This window comes from Haliotis asinina, chromosome 4 (genome assembly GCF_037392515.1).
Source record: "Haliotis asinina isolate JCU_RB_2024 chromosome 4, JCU_Hal_asi_v2, whole genome shotgun sequence".
NCBI lineage: Eukaryota > Metazoa > Mollusca > Gastropoda > Lepetellida > Haliotidae > Haliotis > Haliotis asinina.
In genome coordinates this window covers 72881338-72905273 of record NC_090283.1, presented here as the reverse complement: position 1 = coordinate 72905273, position 23936 = coordinate 72881338, and the positions used below count along the sequence as shown (strand labels likewise).

General features: G+C 40.7%; 2 protein-coding genes across 3 annotated transcripts in view; one reads left to right on the top strand and one right to left on the bottom strand.

Annotated features, from left to right (window-relative positions):
* The first annotated feature begins 2282 nt into the window (after nt 1–2282).
* LOC137282713 (sodium-dependent glucose transporter 1A-like) lies at nt 2283–7794 on the top strand. Of its 2 annotated transcripts, none has more exons than XM_067814497.1 (4): nt 2283–2440; nt 4747–4889; nt 5538–5823; nt 6333–7794. In XM_067814497.1, the coding sequence occupies exons 2-4, from the start codon at nt 4758–4760 to the stop codon at nt 7418–7420; spliced, it is 1506 nt and encodes a 501-aa protein (XP_067670598.1). In that variant the 5' UTR covers nt 2283–2440; nt 4747–4757; the 3' UTR covers nt 7421–7794. The 2 variants fall into 2 exon arrangements, with proteins under 2 accessions (XP_067670598.1, XP_067670599.1); XM_067814498.1 differs by lacking the exon at nt 2283–2440 and adding an exon at nt 3967–4061 and having other exon boundaries at nt 6333–7457.
* A 1442-nt stretch (nt 7795–9236) lies between these two features.
* Nucleotides 9237–23936, bottom strand: part of LOC137281856 (von Willebrand factor A domain-containing protein 8-like) — a 59589-nt gene continuing 44889 nt past the window's right edge. Inside the window, exons 30-44 of the mRNA XM_067813510.1 lie at nt 23718–23843; nt 22420–22484; nt 21823–21971; nt 21300–21498; nt 20525–20606; nt 19663–19867; nt 18719–18836; nt 17510–17619; nt 17095–17141; nt 16735–16843; nt 15610–15735; nt 15212–15370; nt 12898–12996; nt 11839–12077; nt 9237–11393 (exon numbers count right to left, since the gene is read on the bottom strand). Coding sequence (XP_067669611.1) covers nt 11288–11393; nt 11839–12077; nt 12898–12996; nt 15212–15370; nt 15610–15735; nt 16735–16843; nt 17095–17141; nt 17510–17619; nt 18719–18836; nt 19663–19867; nt 20525–20606; nt 21300–21498; nt 21823–21971; nt 22420–22484; nt 23718–23843 — 1939 coding nt within the window. The 3' untranslated portion in view covers nt 9237–11287. The remainder of the gene's footprint in view (nt 11394–11838; nt 12078–12897; nt 12997–15211; nt 15371–15609; nt 15736–16734; nt 16844–17094; nt 17142–17509; nt 17620–18718; nt 18837–19662; nt 19868–20524; nt 20607–21299; nt 21499–21822; nt 21972–22419; nt 22485–23717; nt 23844–23936) is intronic.

Genomic DNA, 23936 nt, shown 5'->3' with positions numbered 1-23936 from the left:
AGGATTAACCGATAACACGCTGATTGATTAATTAGTTTTATGGGGATTTAAATCGGGGATTTGTCAAAAGGTAGTGTTTATGTATGTACATTTATTAATCTATCCTGAATACACTCTGTCGTGTCTGTGTCTATGTAAAACAAAATCCTTCTTTCAAAGGATTAACCGCCAATACATTGATTGATGCTCATTATTGGCTGACTAAATAACTTTTTAAAAAGAATGACGCACATTATGCAATTAGTTGCCAGGTGTGCTATCTTGGGTAACCAATGAAACTATACAGCGATGTGACAAACCTGAAACGATACATCACGTTTTCGCATATTAGACTGTTAGAAGACACATCACTTGGGAAATCTGCAAATGAATTATATATCACTTGTTTTTGTGGATATTGATGGTTACATTCCTCGAAGAAGGTAATAGCCTGACATTGCTCCTATAACTTTAATTTTAATATTTGCATTTTTTTTTAATACGTTGTCGTAGCTTTCAACAGAATCATTGTTTTCGTCGTTAAGTGTATTGATGCATACGACATACACTAGGGCGTGGGCGCGAATTATGATTCATGTAGGAAAACTATGAAATGTCTACATATTACATTCCTGTTATACATTCGCAAATTGCTTCTTTTTATTAAGTTTCAAAATGCATACAAGTATGATTATAAAGTAATTAGGATTATGGGACCAAGTATAAAGACGTTTATTGACAAGTGTCTACATACTGGTGAGTGAACGTTACAAACCAAGTGAATTTGGCAAGTGAAGAAATTTATCGCGCAGTATTTTCACTTCGACCCCGACCTCGCGTAGGTTATGTTACAGGTTGTGTCATGCAAACTCCTTTTGGTAAAGATTCAAATACATATTTATGTAGTTTTGATTTTCTAACTTGATGAGAACAACGCACGCATATTCTCATTAATTCAAATGGATTTGACTTCACGATTTTCAAAAATGGCGACGCCCTGTATGAGGATGAATGCTATTTAAGTTTGTTTTCACCGACTTGCAAAATCAAAATTACTTTCTACTGGTAGTAAAATATGTATTTTCTTGATGGACTTTAGGATTTTACATGACATTGCTTATAACATAACATTTTCACTCTTGGAATCGGTCAATATAAGGGGTCAATATAATATTACTTACGATAATATTGTCACTTCGACCACAACCTCGTTTTGTGGAAGAAAGCGTTATATCCATGCAAAATCCTATTGGTCATCAATGTGTAGTAAGCAGTCTTGATTTTATAAACTTGATGAAACTTGAACTCCATTTTCTATCCTGGGAGCGTGGTACGGGGCCAACCATCCGATTTAGTATATACCACAGGCTTCCACAAAGCTCACGTCGCACACACTAACAGCCAATTTAAGCACAAAGTACGGAGTCTGGTGGAAATCTGTGCATAGTGACACCATCACCCGACCCCAAGGAACAATTGACGGTAAAACACAACAATTCGGCATGTCTTTGGTGACGTCGAGAAATCAGCAAAATGACGAGCTTCCTACAAATTTTCTATACATTTAACTGGAAACCGTTCCTTCTATGACGTCACTGTAGGGCTCTGGCGGCAGAGTTACGTAACCTGTCTGCGGTTTCGTTTGCGGGCGAGCGAGAAGCAGACGGCTTTTTAGCAACTTTGAAGCGCTTGGTATTAATTAACCACACGTTTTTAAAAAAAGAAAATGGTGTTTCGTTTATGACTAACCAAAAGTCTTTCATATGCAGTGATAAAAAGAGTACCAACAAATTGAGTTTAGTGGTCCTTTAAGTGTATTCTTGATCACGACACAAGTATCTATTACCGTTCCTACAGTCCTTCAAGACAGATATACTATTTACAGGGAATCATTACAAGACGTAAAGAGATCGAAAGTAGACTAGGTTGATTTCTTGAGATACACATATACTTTTTTGTAAGTTGTGAGGGGATAGACGGTACGTGTGGCATAGTTGCTGTGCAGATTTACGTCCCTTAGTCACGCCAGAACCCTACAATCATGGATTATTATTCCATATACAACCTGGTTTGATTCTTGCTGGATCATTGTGTTACGTTGTTAACCTTTATGCCTTTGTGTTTCCTCTTTGAACTTCCCATCGTACGTGATGTGAATGAATAACTTTGAACAGACGCATTGCTTGTTCAGTGACCGAGTTTCATCGAGGCACCACGAAACATTCCTAGTCTTGCTCTAATCTGTGTCTTGACACACTTGTGTTTTGTCAACATACTGGGGTTGCCTTGTGGCTTATCTGTCCGTTAACACAATACGTGGCAGCTGCAGGGACGTGGAGTATACCCACTGACGGAGCGACACATCCCCCAGTACCCGCTTCATAACGCTGGTCTCTGACACAGGTATGCCATACACGCCCGGGCAGCGACAGCACGTGTGAACAGTTCGCAGTCTAGTGACGTGAGTATAGTATGTTTTGCATATGTGTTGAGTTTACTCAGCAGAGGCTCTATACATGGTTAATGCCAGAATGCTGTCTGTTCTCATTCCCCAAGTCACCTCCTCTATAATGCAGTGGTTAGAGCCTCCCTCAGGAGAGCGGAAGGTCTCGGGGTCGATCCCTATCATACCAAACAACGTTAAGACGTGGTACTTGTTGTTCCCTGCCTGGTGCTCGCCAATAATGGGTACAACAAGGATTGCTCGACTCGGAGTCATTACAGTGTGTGAGAGTGGGGTATTCATGCTTAACTACGGCATGGTGTATCAGAGAGCTAGCACTATAAAACCAGCTTCAGTCTTGGCTAGTGCAAGCAGTCACACATACACACACGCATGCTCGTAGTCATATGAGCAAACTATTACAAAGTACGACATTGATCCCCATTCCAACTCACTTTATTCAATAAAGAAACTTGAAATTCGTGATGACGTGTAGATCGTGTTTTTAAGCTGTGTTGACATCCTAAAGTCATATAATGGGATATCTTGTTTATCCGGACACTTCTGGTGTCCTCTCTGTGTCATTGGAATAGAAATTGTACCCTGGAAGATATATGAGACGAAAGTGAACAGGGATGTCACTCACTTTGACTTGGCTGATATAGCGAAGATGGTGCCCGTGAATCCAATCACTGGTTTGTAGTACCCAGACTCGATCATTTACAGGCATCTCTACAGGCTCAAATATATACATGTGGAATGCGTAACAAAGGAGAGACTTTGTTGTTTGCAAACAAGGTGAGAGTTTCTGTTACGTTTGTTGTTTAAGAAATCTGAAACACGGTGGCAGTTCAGTTTTTCAGTGTGTTCTAAAGAGGTTACAGGTAAGAGGAAAGCCCATAATAATCTTACCGTCTGCCGATGAGGTGAGCGAGGAATTCTTACCCATGATCGTATGTATTTATCTGTCGAGTCAAGGGATCCCGCAGAGGGTCGAGTCCCCACCACAGTGTGACGTCACAAGATGTTAGCTTCACAGCGATGAGAATACGACCATAGAAATAAGACGGCAACAGGGCCGCAGAATTATAGCGCTGAGGCAATTTCTAAAAGTAGGTGAACAGTTTAGCAAAAGTTAAACTATTCGTGCAGGCTCAAAAGACCGGATTGTAAGCACAACGTATAGACAGTCAACACCGAAGCCAGTGGGCCCAACGTAAATACTTCGAATTGTTTAGGTTCGACACCATCCCAAAATCATTTGAAACTATTCAAGGACCAAACTGTTACAACTGTCTGACATCTGAGATGACAAATGTCTGTAGATAACAGTTCTAGTAAGTAAGCAGCCCCTCTTTCTAAGTAAACAAACTTTCTTTCCATCAAAATCATGAATATTCAAATACTTGTTGTAAGTCTGTGTTTTCATGTCAAAAGGTACTATCAACTACCATTATTACATGGCTTGTGATTAAGGTATCAAACCGTTTAATGAAACCTTGAAACCGAAACTAGAACGAGTTGGTCAAAAAGGACTTGTGATTGGTTGACACGTGACGCCATTGCAATTGCATAAACGCATGGCTGATTACAGCGAGATAGAATGCAGTGGAAATAGAAAATAGAATCATCGATTCGGGTAACTCTCGTGAAAAAGGTGTTACATTTCGGTGGGAAGTTTAGTGTACATGCCTTTCCGGGGCTGTCTGGTGCAGTGGACGGTGAAGTGTGTCGCACCAACTGGGCTTCTCCGCGTTATCTAAAAATAGTAACATGTCTCGATGCGGTTGACACGACCTCATTCATAACGTGCAAAGTAATACATTTTCAGTCAAAATATTTGAAAAATGTAAAGATATATGGACTGTTTACGATTCCACGATACGCACTCGGGTCCTTTACGGTCGGTGTAAAATCAGAATCGATGAAAAAGACGTCAGGTGAATGGTGGCTTCCCTATTAATTCTAACTATTAAAAGAATAACCAAAACAAGTCCGAGTAACTTGATAATTGTCGGGTAATAAGAGCATATACTACTTACATATAATTTGTAAATATTCACCTATTGTGTGATATACGAAGGTAATATGTGTATATTTACCGTATTAAAAATGAGTACCTGTGGCGAAGGAAAAGTTACGTACCTTCACCGATTTATGTGCACTGTACATATATATTCAACCATTTGCCCGTATTACTCCCACTTTTAGCTTTCTAGCACAAGGCTGAATCAAGGATGATCTACAACAGATATATATAGTCTCCCTGGCTAAATCAGGCGGGGTTGTTCCGACTTCGTGCAGCGATGCATTCACTGTTTCAGTAGCAGCAGCAATGGAGGTCGAGGACTCGCAGACACCCGAGAAGAAGTCTCCTTGCGTCCAGTTTAAAGAAAATTTGGAAGACCCAGTCTACAAGAACAAGTTCATATGTACATTGTTCCTGTTCTGGGCGTACATTGTCCTGGTGAGTGCACTTATCGATGTTTAGCGATTACTGGTCGCATGCTTTGAACCTTCTACTCAACCAGTCAGCGTCAAGGCTTCTGAATTCTCGTTACGATCTTACGAAATATGCGGACCTGACTATCTTAGTTCTTCACACTGAAAACGAATATTATCGAGGTGTTCAGAATGGAAAGCATGAAGGCACAATCTGCTATAATGGACTTATATTGAATACTGTCGTATAAGCACCATGTCATTTTCAAATGAAAGTATGTTTTGTTTTGTCGTTTTGATTCGTAAAATCGAAAACTCCGAATCGAGGAGGTATGGGAATGAAATCTAATCGTTTTTGGATCCTGATATCACATTTCATCTAGTAAAGCTACATTCATCATTACATTAGACGCAACCTTAATTGAACGTCTTCTGTTGTCTATCGGGTGATGGTTACAGTTACCTCAAGGTTCATTTGGCGTGAATGTTTGATCATTTTGATGTTTAAAGACCAGGGTTCGATTCCTCGCATGGGTAATCGTGTCCAGCCCATTTCTGTGGTCTTTCTCCATGATGTTGCGGCATAAAACCATATTCATAAACACTATTGCTTGAATACTGATCAGTGCGGCGTTTAACAACTACCAATAGCATGCTTGTGCTATTTCTGCAGGGTTTTGCTGCTGGCCAGGGCGGCCCTTCCTTCCAGGATCTCATGCTGATCACTAACACCAAGCTGGAGCAAGCCTCTGCCCTGTTCACGACAGGAGCTGTTGGCTACACCACCGGTGCCTTCGTCACCGGGATTATGTACGACAAGTGTAACAAGTTGCTGTTGCTAGCTGCATGTCTGGTTGGCAGCGCCATCGGCACCGCCATCATCCCACTGTGTACGCCGCTGCCGGCGATGATCGCCGTGTACTTCATCAGATCCTTCGTGTCGGCGGGTGTGGAGACAGGTGGGTATACGTGCATACTGTTTATGTCCTAAATTGCAGTAATACGGTACGGAAGTTGACTGACTGGTTTGTTGGTTGGCTGGTTGTTTAACTCCGCACACTTGGTGTTGTTGCACTCAACAATATTAAAGCTATATGGCGGCGGTATGTAGATAATCGAGACTGAACCAGACAAACCAGTGATTAACCTACGCTGTTGGGATTCGTATCACACTGCTTTTTATGCTTTTACCACACTCAGCAATATTCGTAGCGACCGTCTGTAAACAAATCAATCCAGTGATTAAACATGAACATTGATCTGCGCATTAGGGATACGGTGACTTGGGTCAAACCAGTCAGCAAGCCTGACCACCCGGTCCCGTTTGTCGCCTCTTACGAAAACATGGGTTGCTGAACACTAATTCTAACTTGGATCTTCGCGAGGTTTAATCAGTGTAACACTCATGACATGAAATCAGCAAATAATCCGAGTTGTAACAACTATAATCAAGTTCTTCTACTTCCAGGAGGCAATGCCGACTTGATTCGACTCTGGGGCAAGGATAGTCGAGTTTTCATGCAGATTCTTCACTTCTCTTTCGCAGTGGGGGGTCTCATAGCCCCTCTGGTGACAGAACCCTTCCTAGCTCCAAAGTTGGCCCACGCCATGATCACAACAGATCTTTCCAATGAGACCCATCTTTTCCAGTACGGGGACAATACAACCACTGCGTACGTCCAGGAACTTTCAGGATTAAATGGCACCAGTAACAACATGACGATTGCAGACACTGAAGATGCTCCGAAATCTCAAATCCTTTTTGCTTTCATAATCACGGCTGTTCTGTTTCTCTCAGCTTCTGTTCCCTTTTTCGTGGAGTTGTTCCTTCGTAAAGTTGACAAGAACAGGAAGCCAGTAGAGGAGAAACAAGATGGCCGTCAAGGAATACCACTTCCGGTCTATATAATAACAGTAGCTATGATTGGGGCGTTCTATTTCTGTTATTGCGCAATAGAGGAGACGTTTATGTCGTTCTTGGCAGTGTTTACTGTGGAAGGGTTGGATTGGGACAAGTCCGATGGTGCTTTGGTTACGTCAGTGTTTTGGGGGAGCTTTGCTGCCTTTCGATTCCTCGGGATCTTTGTCATAAAAATATTGTCTCCATCCTCAATGATAATTCTGTGCATGGTAATTCTGTCAGCAAGCTTGGGTGCATTTCTGATCTGCTCTGTCTTTGCGTTTCATATTGGAATTTGGATTTCATCGGTTGGAGTTGGTCTCGCAACATCCATCATATTTCCAACGACCTTCACCTGGGTGGAAGAGCATGTCATCAGGGTCACGGGGAAGGTCACGTCTATCATAACAATATGCGCAGCATCGGCGGGAACATCGACACCACTGTTGCTAGGATACCTGATGGAGGAAGTGACGTATTTGTGGTTCTCGTATTTGCTGTTCTTAATGTCGATTATTCTGATACTAATACATATAGTACTGCGCCTGCAGTCAGTATTTGTGTTAAAGAAGTATCACAGTGCAACTAGAGTTGAATCACCCAGTGATCTGGTTATACCTCAAGAAAAGGGGAAAATGTTTCATCCAAATGCTTGATACTTGCAAATACAGTATGTCAATGAAAATGTACAAACGTTTCAGCTTTGATGTGTGACGGCGTGACTAATTGGTATACCAACCACGTGATCGGGATGAATGAAAAGTATTTTCCATAAATGAAAACATGTTCATCGAGTGAGAGATACTGTTTGCTAAAGCACATAATTAACATGGAAATGGGATCCGTGAAGGGCCCGTTAACAATTGGTCTTCTGCAACACATGCCTGTCGTAAGAGCCGACCAGCGGTATTGGGTGTTCAGGTTCGCTGACATGGTTGGTCCAGACTCGACTATTTAGAGATCAGCATCTTATAGCAGCAATATTGCTAAGTGTGGCATTAAACGGCAAACAAGACTGCAAGGAAATGTACACACGCGGCTTAGTTTTCTTCCTTTAAACTTCACACCGAGTGAAGATACATGGGGATTCTCCCTCGTGAAAAAGGTTTGCAGTAGCTACGAATGTTTGTTGGGTTGCTGGGTGATAACGCGAGACAAGTTTAATGACGTCGGCGAGACAAAGAGAGCTGGTATTAGTCTGCCTTCAAAGGGGTTTTAACAGCACTTTCAGCATTTCACAGCGGCGGGTAAAGTAAAACGATGGACCGAAGAGAGCTGGTAGTTATTGTTTAACACCCGTTTGACAAACCATAACGACATAACCAAATCTAGAATAGGTCTGAGTGAGCGAGGTGAGTTTCGCTCAGCTCTGGAGCATATTGCTGGCAAGCACAGCATCACAATCTGAGAGAATCTTTCATCCCTGTTCATATATGTACGTTCGTGTTGTGCAGTAGTACACCATCATTGCTTGAGATGGGTACTGAAATTGATGCTGAAAGAATGTTTCTGAAAGAATCACAATGCAGTTACCTTAGTAAGGTTGCCTCTAACAAAAATAAGTGCATGAAAGACCTGTGTCGTGTATGAATTTGAGAAACAAATCTAAAATAGTAGCATTAATACTCTACACATGCAAAAGATCGTTTTCCTCTGGTGCAGAAACATCAGTGAAAACATGGTTCAAACATCAGATAAACCAGGATGTGTCCTAGTCAAGTAACTATGTTACACTGAAAATGAGTGCATAATCTTGAAGAACCAGAAGTTTGATGTCAGGGCCATGAAGTACGCTAAACAGAGCATGCGAGTGTAGTATGTGTTCTAGGCAGATCAATAGGCTTGGGGGAGGGAGAGATGGAGAGTGGATCGATAAGAGGATGTGGGGTGCACAGCCCAAACCACCCTGAACAAATACCGAGGAGCATTTATCCATTGGACTTCATGATTTATGTGCACACCTAGTACATGTAGGGGTTGGACATCAACTACTTTTCAAAATCTAGCAGATAAGGATATCAGGGCTAAGGACATCAAGCTGGAATATAAGGATATCAGGATATCAGAGCTGGACAATAAGCATATCAGAGCTGGAAGGTAATGATATTAGGGCTGGAAGATAAGGATATCAGAGCTGGAAGATAAAGATATCATGTCTAAGAATATCAGAGCTGGAAGATAAGATATCGGGGCTGGAAAATAAGGATATCGGGGCTGGAAGATAATGATATCAGGACTGGAAGATAAGAATATCAGGACTGGAAGATAAAGATATCAGGGTTGACGATAAGGATATTGGGACTGGAAGATAAGGATACCAGGATATCAGGGCTGGGAGATGTAGGATATCAGGGCTGGAGGATAAGGATATCAGGTTGCATTTACTTTAACAAGTGGTTCACTTATGTTATCTAAGCTTTGTAAATGACATGGGCATTTAGCAACACACTCAAGACATAACAAACTCCATACTGTCTTCAATATCATCTGTATTAATTCAAATCTATCAAAATACACAATAATGTTATCATAGCTGAGAGATTGTGATTGACATAGGCAATCAGACCTATCTGAAGGGTGAATAACAGCCGAACTAACAGTTGAACATTATCTGTTTAGTACCACAAAGGTTTTATATCCAAAAGAATACACACAAGACCTCGCACATCTCAGCCAAATATCCATACACATACATGAAGTGCTGTACCACAAAGAGGTATAATTTGTACTGACCATCAACAGCTGGTGTTGGCGCTTCAGTGATGTTACAGTGATGACTTGCTAAGAAACACAATCAGGACAAGTCTGGGAAATGGCTGATTTTGTGAGATTAAATATAACACTGCAAAGCTGTGATCTGAATTTCACATCTGCAGATGATGGAAACTAAGGAGGCAAGTCTTCACATTAAATAAAGGCCCTGCAGAAAACTGAACTAAATGTCTGGGAAATGGCTGATTTTGTGAGATTAAATATAACACTGCAAAGCTGTGATCTGAATTTTACTTCAGCAGATGCAGGGAAACTAAGGGAGGCAACTGTTCACATTAAATAGAGGCCCTGTAGAAAACTGGACCAAAACTACCTCCAATATTTACTGACACAAACAAGATAGCCATAGTGATGTCCAAGACAAGCAGAACTGGGACGTATTTGAATGACATTAAATATATTAAAATTCTAAATCTTAGCCGAGAAGAACTCATTCCTTGTGCTTGCAGCATTCATTTATTCTTTAGCAAAATGTGTTAAATCTTTAGCAATGTTCTGGCTGTAACAGTCACACTTGAAACAATAAAGAACATTTTACTCAACATGAAACCATCACATAAACACCCTTAAAGTGGTTTAAAAGATTAAACTAATAACATTCCATTCAGAACGTTGACCCGTAAGGTACATTTTAGACACACAGCAATTAGATCTGGGAAGTATTTGAATGAGGAGAACTGACTGCTTGCAGCTTTCATTTATTCTTTAGCAGAATGTGTTTAATCTTTACCAATATTCTTGCTATAACAGTCACTCGTGAAACAATAAACATTCAGCTCAACATAAAATCATCACACAAAAACCCTTAAAGTGCTTAAAAGAGATTAAATTAATCACAGTCTATTCAGAAAACTGGTCCATACATACATTATAGACACACAGCAATTATACCATATACATACACCTTGTCTTGCCTTTGCTAAGACATTAAAATCTGAAACATTCACTGACAATGCTTTCAGTTAGGCCTGGAATAGTACAACTTACATGTTGATAAGGGCGTTAGTACCTACACCAATACAATTCACCCCTTTCAATAAAGAGGTTGACTATCCACGGCACTTTTTCTTAACATATAAATAGGTTATTAAGTTTTGCTGGCATTTTTTCTGGGGTTTTGTTTCACAGCAGACAGAGCATTGGCTTGAATTTATTTGAATTTGACCTACATGATGTACCGAGTCTGGAGTGTCAGGCTAAGTGAGTGAGTCAGTGTGTATGCTTGAACATTTCTTTTAGCAATATTCCAGTGATATCACAGCAGGGGACACCAGAAATGGGCTCCACTCATTGTGCCTGTGTGGGAAATCAAACCCAGGTCTTCAGCCTTATTAGCAAATGCATTACCACTAGGCTACCACAGTGGTGCACCAGGCTGACACATGTAGTTTAAGGAACACAATCTTTGTGTAATGTGAGGGTGTCATAAGTCCGAGTATTTGCCTTGGAGTCACTGGCTCAATATGGCGACTTCATCACAAAACTTCCATAAATATAATTTGATGATGGAGGAACACAGGGTATTACTGTGTACACAACCTGTGAATTATTGAAGATGATATCATATACAGCTTATTCACAAAACACTGTGTGTGAACAAGTCTGATCAAGTATCAAGCATTTGAATGACCCTTGCAGATTTCAAAGGTCACTCTATTTTCTGGAACAACCATCACTGATTCCTGAGCCTATAATGGGAAAGATCAGATATCCTGATATAAAATATATATTGTTGACTACAGACTTTATGATCATGTTGACAACATGGTGGATGTAAAGATCTGTTGGAGAATCTGGGGCAGGTTCTTGTTGTCCATACACACGTAGGCGTGACCCATCGGCAGCTGCTTCGTCAGTCTGGAATGTAGAAAGCTCTCCTTATTAGTATTTCTAAAAATGATCAAACAATGATTTGTTTCTTTGATGTCACACTCAATAATACTAGTATTTCAGCTATATGGTGACAGCCTGTAAATCACTGAGTCTGGACCAGACAATCCATTGATCCATAGCATGAGCATCAACCTATGAAATTGGAATACAATGAAATGTTCAATTAAGTCAGCAATGCTGACCATCCGATCCTGTTAGTCACCTTTTACGACAAGTATGATTTCCTGAAGATCAATTCTTAACTGGGTGCAACTAATTTTCATTCTCAGCTCCCTTGGCAGTATTCAACTCAAAGATGCTGAGTGTCCAAGAATTAATTACGTAAACTTCTTGCAGCTGGCTCAAATAAATATCACCAGTAGTCAAAGTTTGTTTCTGTCCAAGAAATTCAAACAAACATTCATCCTACCTGACAGCTTGATCGCCGAGTGATCCGATAAAGATAGCATAGGCGTTAACATCTTCATTGGAGTTAAGGATTTCTGCAAATCGGGAAGGTCGGATTCCATATCTGTCAAAGTTGGCATCACTGAGGAGGAGGACGAAGTGTTCATCAGCCTCTTCATTGCCAATGACTTTGATGGCGTCCTTGGTGGCCTCCAGTGTGTTGTCTCCACTCAGACAGAACTGGGAGTGGGCATGCATCAGCTGGTGGAATACACAAACAAGCTTCAATATAAAAAATCAGCATAACATTGTAATAGATTTACCTGGATCTAATGTTTAGAAGTTCAGAGTTAGTGAGTGAGTGAGTGAGAGTGAGTGAGTGAGTGAGTGAGTGAGTGAGTGAGTGAGTGAGTGAGTGAGTGAGTGAGTGAGTGATTGATTGAGTGAGTGAGTGAGTGAGTGAGTGAGTGAGTGAGTGAGTGAGTGAGTGAGTGTTGATGCTGCTTTTATCAATATTCCAGCAAACTCTGGGCAGGGTACAGGGGATACTAGATTATTTGGTCTCATGAGAGGAATCGAACTCAGGCCTTCAAGCATGATGAGTGAAAACTTTCACCACTTGGCTATCCTGCCATCCTGTTTGTTTCATAATGGCATTTAGTCATGGTCAGACGTTGTTGTGTTGAACTTGCGCTGTCTATGACAACTGGGTCCCCAGTGTTCCTTAGTTTGTTGTCATTTTGCAGTTGTGTGAGACCTTGGAGGACTTAAAGTAGGTCCCTCTAACATTGACACACACACAGTGTTTGACTGTAGTTGTATTGACGGTAGCACACAGTCCATTATTTCCAGAAAAATATCTAGAAAGTTGTACATCAAGCAGTATACTATCAGTGTTTAACATAAAGAAAGTCTGGTAGCAATTTTTGCTATGATTTTCCTAAAATGGCATCCGGATACTTGTTTGAGAGCAATCTAAACATGCTTTATAGTAAATGTATCTACATAGTTGTGTGGCTAGCAGTATACTATCCCTGAAAAAGACATCTAAATAGTAGTATGTCTGGCAACATGAACCCACCTTCAGCACATTAAGTCTCTCTCGGTTGTTGGTAGGTGGTTTGTCAGCATTCACAAACTCAACCCTATAATCTTCTCCTGAGTGGCCGTAGATGTCATACTGAAATGGCGCCAATATGAGCTCTAAGTGACTGACATCTATCAGTATGTGAACACATGAGTGAGTCTAGTTTTACGCCACACTCAGCAATATTCCAGCTATATGGTGATAGTCTGTAAATAATCGAGTCTGGACCAGACAATCCAGTGATCAACAGCATGAGCATCGATTTGTGCAACTGGGAATCAATGACATGTGTCAACCAAGTCATCGAGCCTGACCACCCAATCCCGTTAGTCGCCTCTTACGACACCTGACCTTCACGGGTCTCTTTCAGACGATGCTCACAAGGTTGGAATGAGTGAAACAGTTTAATGCCACATAGGAAATTTTGCAGCGTTTTGCAAGTCCTAGAAAATCACTCTCTCAATCTCAGATATTGAAACATTTGAAACTCTAACCATTCTCTACATTACTGTACCAATTGTTTCTACATGTTCATTCATACAAACAGGGAGCCTATATAGAGGGGGAGAAGAAACTCCTCGAAAAGCCGCTGAATGTATGTCTCGGGTCTTTACGTAACCAGTGTAGCCAATATGGTGGCAGCGTAATATTTAAGATTGAGCCCAATTTATTTTCAACAGCCGATGAAGTTCACTGAGTGTTAAAACAACTGAAATCCAACATGTATAAGACAGGTTAACTATTTCTCACTTCAGTGTAAGTCAAATAATTGCTGTTAGTGTCCGTATTAGGACAGCAGATTTGTAGTAAAGTTTCAGGTCGGAAAGTTATAGCTTCTATTCTCGATTCACCGATAAAAACTTCTTTCACACATTCGTTTAATTTTTAGAAGGAGAACATACCTTTAGTTGAAAGGTATTCGCAAGTAATTGTGACAATTTTATGACTTAAAAATTGTTAGAGTGTAATTGAGGTGTGTGAAAAACATGACATTTCACCATTGAAATGCTATACGCCATTGTTTTAGTATTCCTAGTTACTTCCTCAAAAACATCTTTCACAAACACCTTTAATTCATATGAGGGGAATATACTATCAGGTGAAATGTGTTTGCAAGTAATAGTGATAGTTCCATAATCTAAAACAAATTGTTAGGGTGTATTTGAGGTGTGTGAAAAATATGACATATTGCCGATCTAATCTGATTCGCCATTGACGCCTGAGGGTTATAGTTCCATAACTTCTTTCTTCCTTGTTGATCTTATTATTTGACAAAACTGGAAAGGTGTTTTAGAACGCTTTGTGAGAGTTTTACACTTTATTTTTGAGGACAGTGTGACAGTGTCAGTTAACATTTTGTGAATGTCCATTCCATTCCCCACATGCAATAAGATATCTGAATTAATTAATGTGAAATAAATAATGTGAACAAAAATGCTTCAGAGTAGATTTTCTAAAAGGACAACTGATGTTACGTGTTCTCGCGATACGTTTGCGTTCTTTAACATGTTTTGGGAGGGAAGGCCGCAATGTATCTTTCATTCTTTCATTCATTCACATATGTACTTCTTTCTTTTATTCTTTTACTTTATTTCGTTCATTCATTCACATAATTCTTGCTCTTAATTCTTACTATAATTCATTCATTCATTCATTGTAAAATTCCGACTGATACAATAAACTGGCCGAAGTTCTGTTAAACCTGGGATAATTTACAAAGTATATACTCTATATAGCCTTCCTGGTTAAACACAACTGAAGTTGCAGTGGGAACGAGCCAAGTCACTGTGTGTGTTGGAGCATGACGAGGCACACGTTAATTAGTACAAACAGTAAAGAAAGCAAGCGAGTGACCTATCCCTGTTGTAGAGTATCCCAGATACAAACAAGTACATTATTGTGAAATGCTATGCAATGAACCTTAAAGTACTTCGATTCACTGCTGCTGTTCGCTGTCTAAGAGCCCAAACAGGAAATATTAAACCATCTGTATCTAATTGTTTAATGAAAGTTAGGACAAGAATATTTCTCCAGACTGAGATGTCAAACTGTGGCTTGGCCTTGGCTGTTCGGACATACTGACAATCACCTGACAAAGGTGTACCTCTTCTCAATAATAGACCCAACCAGTTGTGGCACGGTCACGCAATGCATTAGTATTCACTTGATCTGGTCAGACTGAACAACCTGTAGTATGTTGTGATGGGCGGCAGAACAATATCTGCAGGTAATTGATAACAAGCAGGGCATGATTTGATGACTGAAATCTGCTATGTAGTCCATAAGAACTGATGTCAATCCTGCCTACCTTGAACTTGTCTTCATACTTTTCAAAAGCTTCCATCACCATCAGCGTAGCCTCCATCTCACGCTCCAGACGGCCGTCATGGCCATTGAAGCGGTACATGCTTCCCGACACATCCACCACCAGACGGAGCCGTTTCGGCTTTTCTTGCGGTGTTCCCATCTACAATCAACAGTGATGGAGTGAGTGAGAAAAAGGCCAAATATTGATAAACGGACAGTAGTCATTTCCTAGACACAAAATCTTAAATCCGAGATGGGGCATAACCCAAAGAAATCATAAATCTTTCCTTTCCTTGTTTCCCAGTTGAAACAGCTATTACTGTTTCTTTAATCTTTTCACATTGGCAACATGAGCCAACTGACAGATGTATTTGATGAAGCTTTGGTCCATTCTCTTACCTCTGGCTCCTTCTCACCCCTTCTCCTGTAAATGGACTTCTCCCCTGTCAACCCCTCTATCAACTTGGAATCATCCAGATCTCCATAACTCTGGTTCTTCAGCCACTGTCTTTCCTTACCCTTGGCCTGGCAACAAACAAACATAGCCTTAAAATAGAAAACATAGTAACCTGTCTGTTGGTCAATTAAGGTTTACAGTGAAGGAAAGAGAGAGTAGTACAGTATTTAGTTGCAATAACTAGGCTTGTTAACTCTATATCATCCTCACGTTCTGAGGTGTGTCATTTTTATACACTGTTAACTAAAATTTCAGTGTCTGCTACAGATTCCAACATCTTATGTCAGTCATGTCTTTAGTGTATTAGACTTGCAGGGGCACCTGTGGTCAAAATGACCTTATCAGGCATTCTGTCTAAGTTTCAAGTCACATGGAAACATTATACAGTGAAAAGCATGATTCCACTCCCTGACCACAGATTTCTGAGCCCTGGGAGACTCAAGTCTGAAGTATGAATTGTGTCATACAGCTGGAATCTTGCTGCTTTACTACAGCAGCACCAACCAACCAACCAACCAACCAACCATACAGCCAAACAAACAACCACCCATCCATAAACCCAACCCAACAAAACCCCCAAACAACACAACCATCAACCATCAACCAAACCCAACAACCAACCAAACCAACACAACAACCAACCAAAACTACACAACTAACAGAACAACCAACCAAAACACAGTAACCAACCAAACGAAGACATCACAACAACAAAACAAAACCAACAACCAACCAAGACAACACAACAACCAACCAAAACACAATAACCAACCAACAACCCAACACAACAGCCAACCAAACCAACACAACAGCCAACCAAAAACAACACAACAGCCAGCCAAACCAAACCAACGCAACAACCAACCACAACACAATAACCAACCAAACCAACACAACACAACAACAAACCAAAACAACCCAACTAGCCCCACACAACAACCAACCAAAACAACCCAACTAACTGAACACAATGACCAACCAAAACAACAGAACAACCAACCAAATCAAACAAACAAACAAACAAACAACACAACCATCCAAGCCTCAGTTGAACAATGTCTACTGACCTGTAAACTCTCCAGGATGACGCGGAGAGACTGGACTTGTCGCTTTACACTATTGGAGAACTTGTCATAAGTTTCCCCATCATATTCACTCATCTGAATCTCTCGTAACCTAGCAAAAGAAATGAAAGTTAGACTTTTAAAATGAACTTTACTTTATATCAGGTCCTGCATGATTATTTTGACACTAATCCCATGAGGAACATATCTTACTTTGGGATCAAACAATGTATACGAGAAATATTATTTTTCAGATCATCCATAGGTCACACAGCATATAAAATCACTTAAAAAATATCAGTATCTGAGAATTCCTACCTTTCTTTAAATGCTTTCTCTTTATCAGTATCTGAGAATTCCTACCTTTCTTTAAATGCTTTCTCTTTCATCTGTCTAGCAGCTTCTCTTACCTAAAATGGAACAATATGTAACATTATATAGTGTCTCGTGGTACCTATCTTAGCTTGGGTCCCCTATAGACATCCATTATCCCCTTCAAACCTCACAACAATGTCCCAGAACAGAACGCTTTAGAATTATGCTTGATGCAGATACTGCCATCTATTGGCAAGGACCCTCTGCCAACTGCATTAAAAAATTGTGATCACTCTGTTACCCCATCTACCTAATGCCCTATCCTGTCCCCATCAAAGGACAGATCCTTTCCTGCAGGTTCATCCTCCTTAAGGAACCTATCCCTGTCCTAAATCTGACATGTGCCTTAAAATACAGATCTATCCTCATCTCATACGTGCAGCAATAGCAGAGATGTACTCACGGACTCAGGGACAGCATCCTTCTCCCACTGTGGAACCTGCTGCACGTCATGTCCCGCGTCAAGGCGGTATGGACCACCAAAACCACCAAGACCTGCTGTGCCACTGCCACCTACAAAGAGTGAGTGAGTGACTTTAGTTTTACGCTGCACTCAGCAATATTCCAGCTATATGGCGGCAGTCTGTAAATAATCGAGTCTGGACCAGACAATCCAGTGATCAACAGCATAAGCATCAATCTAAGCTATTGGGAACCGATGACATGTGTCAACCAAGTCAGCAAGTCTGACTACCTGATCTCATTAGTCGCCTTTTACGAAAAGCATAGTCGTCTTTTATGGCGAGCATGGGTGGCTGAAGGCCTATTCTACCCTGGACCTTCACGGGTCATCTCCGTTACAGACAGGTATCCAGTTGAATGCTGCATGGCTGTGCCTTACAATCGCTATGGTAAACCTGTTAAGAACAGCTTGCAAGATACTTGAAATATTGTATTTTATCAACTGTGGACCTTCTGCATTAAGAAACAATATTGTGTTCAGAAACAGAAACCTTTTCTCAAAACCAAAACCTCACATGCATGTCCATCCTCTATGATACAGGGTATAATATCTGCATTCCATAATGATAAACACCCTCTGACCATTCAGTGAAGCTTCGTTGTTAAAGTGATGTCAACAGTTTCATCACTTTTGTCTCAGAATTCCTCTCGCTAATCACTGTCATGATCACACAAATCACACGCTTTACATAGAATTCCTCTGACTCAAGACAGATATTTCTACAAAGAGTTATTCATAAGATCTTCCAATAAGAACTAGTCTCATAAAGAAAGCTTCAGTTCCCCTCATGGGTACAATGTGTATCTCAGTTCTGTTCCCCACAGTGAAATTGTTGGAATACTGTGAAAAACTAAATTCACACTCTCATAATGAAAGTTATTCTTGACAAAGAACTACATAAGCATGGGCGGAAGAAAGCTTGAACTGTCCTCAAGTTTACAATGTGTGAAGCTGATTTCTGTCCCCAACTGTGAAACTGAATATTGAAAGTGAACTGTGAATATTGTTAAATGCAGAATAAAACTAAACTCTTTCACTTATAATGAAAGCTATGTTTGACAGAGGGAACTACGTAAGTATACTGTTGTGAGCGTGTAACTGACTATACAGCTCCAATAGCCAAAGTCAACTGAGGACACATGTACTGACCAACTCCGCCTGCCCATGTGTTGCCTCCGACATGGGGCTGATTGTCAGGGTCAACCTTGCCATGCTTGGGGTCTATGTCCTCGTGATCATCACGCCCACTCTCTTTTTCTATTGTTAACTGCAACAGAAACAATAAGTGAATATATGCTGAATAGTGAACCCAAAAGCCACTTCCATTCATCACCTTTATTAGCGGTACAAGTTACATTGCTGACATGCATATATGGTTGCTAGATTATGGACTTTTGACCACTGGACTTTGGTAATGACAGCATGGAGTACGGTAAAAAGACTTTTTTGATGTACTGTGGTCTTATTTGAGTAGAGCAACATACTGTTGAGTTCAGCATGATGCTGCCTGGCCTTACATCTATCCCTCTTCAAGATGACTAACAGAAACTCTCGCCTATAATGAACTTCCATGTGCAGATCATAAGCAAACCCAAACCAGGTATCGCCACTGGTTTGACAAACTGGTTACGGTCTTTAGAGAAAAATATACAGATTTTACTGTAGCTTGTGACAGCATAGAATGTGAGACAATTCATTTGGGACAAATTCTAGACACCCGGCAATGATTTGACTTGTAAGAAAGCACTGACTTATACAAAAAATCATATGCTACCATATTTACCTACCCTATTTTGAAAGGAAATAAAAAAATTAGAAGTGACTGGTTTATTGACACTGTACATAACTGACCTGTTGCCATGTGTTATTATTGTAAACCTTACCCTGAGTGTTATAGTTTGTTAGTTGTTCATCGATTTCTGGTGAATATTTTCTGAATTCATGATGTATTTCAGTATGTATGTATAACTGTGCTTTTCAACTTAGGGAAATACTTCATCACATAACATATACAAAACACTTGACGCACACATGGAAACGAACACACACACACACACACACATGCACACACTTCATGAATCTATGGAACATACTTGCAGTGGCTTATCTTCCTGATAGCCAATCATGTTCCTCCATTCTTGCAAAGATCGCTCTAAGTGCACAAGAGTTGTTTCCCATGTCCGAACACACCCGCCCATATCTACTGTCACAAGGCCATCATTGCTCAGTGGGGCCATGAATACATTGACGTCTGCTGCGTTGAACAGCCACGAGGCATAGGGTGAAACTCTTGTAGCTCTGGAAGTAGGAGAGAGGATCATCCGGATGAAGTGGTTTAAGAATGTCTGTCAGTCATTATCACTACTTATTACATCTTCAGTATTTATTCCAAGTATTATATCCCAGCTGCATAGATGTTCATGCTGTTGATCACTGGATAGCCTGGTCCAGACTCAATTATTTACAGACAACAACCATGTAGTTGTAATATTGCTGAATGCAACGTAGAAACTAAACTCAATCAATCAATCATTTAATCCAACTCTGTAGGTCAGTTACAATGTCAGTGTGCAATTTATGGGGCAAGTTTACTTCCATGTCAAATTCACAATTTACTCCATGATATTACAAAAAATCAAGTCATGATCAGATACAACCCATCAGGATCCTGGTTAGAATTGGTTTTCAGCAACCCAGGCTTGTCCTAGGAGGCAACTACTGAGATCAGGTGGTCAGGATCCCTGACTTTGATAACAACTGTCATCGTTTCCCAATTACACAGATGATGACCATCACATTGATCACTGTATTGTATGATCCAGACTCGATATTTACTTACCGCTGCCATATAACTGCAATATTGGTGTGTGCAGTTATAAACAACAAGCAAACAAATAAAAGCAGATACACAGGAACAAACAAATGTTATTGTTACAAGAGATGAAATACTATTACCCAGGCACCGGAATGTATCGGAGCTTGTGATTGGCTATATCTGCCAGTTCAAGGTAGCCACTCAGGTCTTTCACAGAACTATCTGAAAACAAATAAACAATCCAAGAATCAACTAATCTTCTAGAATGAGGCAAATAATCAAGGGTGGCTAAACATAATTTTAATGTCTCTGTTTAAAGACACCAAATCAGGTTGTAATTAAGGTTTTGAAATGTAGGAATTATATGAGTCCTGCTCTATACCTTTTGAATTTATCTAAACATTGATCAAGGAGGGCAACATCTGCTGAAATTCATCTACGACAAGATTTCACTGAACAATGTCCATTTTTTAAATGTATCTGATCCTGACTAAATTGCATGTTGTAGAAAGCATGGAGACAGCACAGCACAGGCTAATGAGTAAATAACTTTCTTGGCACTTGTGCACATGCTCCTCGAACACCTGGCTGTGCCTTTCTCTGCACTCCTCCCTCGTAATAAACACTGAACTGTGTCAACATCTTAATGATGGTTTGTTAAACTTTTTGATTATTAGGACAAAAATTCTGCAAAAACCTCACAGAGTTGGTATGATGTTTTGATTATGATAAGCATTTCATTGAATATGTTACGCCTGTTAGTTTTCGAGTTAAACTGCAATTTATCAGTCCACTTTTGAGTCAGACAGACTATAATTCTTTAGAGACAATGTGTCTTTTACATCATGTTTAAACAGTCACCTCTAAACCTAGGATGCGTGTATTCACAGACAGAGTGAGGAAATAACCACTGACCTTTAGGGAGGATATCCTTCCCCACCTTCCATGTAGGTAGAGCTCGGATGATCTGGCCAGACTCGGGGAGGAAGACATTGGTAGAGGCTGGGTTGGGAGCAGCAGGTTTGGACATCAGACTCAGGAAAGGGTCAGACTTGGACTCAGAGCTGGACGTCGGAAGAGGCTCTCGTGTGATGCCGTAAACTTCTGTGGTTTCCTACATTTCATGAGTATAACATACCAGGGGTTTATACCAATACACAAAAACACAAATGACAAGAACAGATCAACAACCTTTAAAGTTAATCTTGAAACAACCCTAGCTTTCAGTTTCTACTTTGCCTCCTTGATAAACACATGACATGCCAAAAGAAACAGAAAAGAATCAGAAAAATGTTAATTCAATCAGCAAACATTTCATTATCAAACATTCTGGTTATCCAGTGGATGAGATTCCCAGTCTGTTACAATGCTTCTACTTGATAATTTTATCCCTCTTCATCCATCCCAGTCTTAACCTCTCACTCCACCCAAGACTCACAAGGTCTGGGAACCCCAGCAGTACAGACGCATATGTTCCGGGAGTGACCGCCACCCTGTTGGGACTGGATATCTTCTGCTCAAGGGCCTTGCTCAGTACACTGTCACTGAGAGGAGTGGTGCTGGTCAGTAGCAGCTTCTGGTCAAGATCTGACAAGGACAGAGTGAGGGAGTGAATCTGGTATGATCAGTAGTGCATAGCAGTCCAAGGACATGCATGTCTTCTAGAAAATTAATAAATATGTGAATCTGCAATTTACACCCATGATCAATGGCTTTGGGCGAGCTTTGGGCATGCAACCCTCCTCACCTTTCACCTTTATCAGTCTTTCACACTGAGGAATATTTCAACAAGGCAAACACAAAATCAATTTAGTCATTACGCCTGATGTCTCTTGCTGGAGATCTGTTTTAACCAGGAATATATAGTCACAGAGACCAAGAACATAGAGTCACAGAGAGAGGTACTGCCTTAAGCAAATTATCTTAATTGAATAAGACTGCCCTCATCATCCCCAGGCACATCCCTGGTGCTGCTAACCCTGAGCACATACCAGGTGCTGGTAACCCCCAGTGCATCCCTTGATCTGTATCTCACCTCCGTGTTCCTTCACTGGCTGCAGCATGAACTCTGCTGGGGCTGTCCTCTCCATCACATACTTGCTGCAAGCAGAGGCAGTGCAATCATGGGAGTTGATGCTCAGCAATATGACTTTCACATTACAATATTTCACTCTACTATCAGATTTCAAAAAGAATACGCCACATCTTTGAAAATATTTACATTCAGGTTATTTGTGTGTATGTGCAAGCCATCTGTATTACAAAGCCCCATACACAGCCATCTGCTACAGTTAGTGAGTTACTATTTAAGTCACATTGGCAGTATTTCAGCCATAATGAAGGACACTATCCATCTGTCATACCCACGAACACTAGCTTCAGTCACTATCCATCTGTTACACCCATGAACACTAGCTTCAGTCACCAGCCATCTGTTATACCTATGAACACTAGCTTCAGTCACCAGCCATCTGTTATACCCATGAACACTAGCTTCAGACACTATCCATCTGTTACACCCATGAACACTATCTTCAGTCACCAGCCATCTGTTATACCTACCCATATACACTGGATTCTGTGACAGTCATCTGCTATACCTACCCACATACACTGGATTCTGTGACAGTCATCGGCTATACCTACCCACATACACTGGATTCTGTGACCAACCATCTGTGATACCTACTCGTATACACTGGATTCTGTGACTAGCCGCTGGCTATGCGTACCTATATACACTGGATTCTGTGACCATCTATCTGCAATAAATACCCACATACACTGGATTCTGTGACAAGCCATCTGCTATAGCTACGAATATACACTGAACTCTGTGTCCAGCCATCTGTTATACCTACCCATATACACTGGATTCTGTCACCAGCCATCTGTTATACCTACCCATATACACTGGATTCTGTCACCAGCCATCTGCTATACCTACCCATATACACTGGATTCTGTGACAGCCATCAGCTATACCTACCCATATACACTGGATTCTGTGACCAACCATCTGTGATACCTACTCGTATACACTGGATTCTGTGACTAGCCATCGGCTATACATACCCATATACACTAGACTCTGTGACCATCTATCTGCAATAAATACCCACATACACTGGATTCTGTGACAAGCCATCTGCTATAGCTACGAATATACACTGGATTCTGTCACCAGCTATCTGTTATACCTACCCATATACACTGGATTCTGTCACCAGCCATCTGTTATACCTACCTATATACACTGGATTCTGTCACCAGCCATCGGTTATACCTACCCATATACACTGGTTTCTCTCACCAGCCATCGGCTATACCTACCCATATACACTGGACTCTGTGATCAACCATTTGTTTGAGTCTATCTGGTGAATGGTGTGGATGTTGACAGGAAGTGACACTGAGTGACATATCCCTTCCAGTGCACTTATAAAGTTGACAACGCCACTGAAATATAAGACAATCCAGCAATAGGCATGGATGTTGATAAAAACTAATCAAGACATCCATGTAAATGTGAACTTCGTCAAATAAAAAAAC

Bases quoted from the DNA above. Each gene is read 5' to 3' on its own strand.
- LOC137282713 (XM_067814497.1), top strand. From the start codon at position 4,758: ATGGAGGTCGAGGACTCGCAGACACCCGAGAAGAAGTCTCCTTGCGTC. The intron at 4,890-5,537 runs GTGAGTGCACTT...CTATTTCTGCAG, and splicing joins TCTGGGCGTACATTGTCCTG to GGTTTTGCTGCTGGCCAGGG. The intron at 5,824-6,332 runs GTGGGTATACGT...TTCTACTTCCAG, and splicing joins GTCGGCGGGTGTGGAGACAG to GAGGCAATGCCGACTTGATT.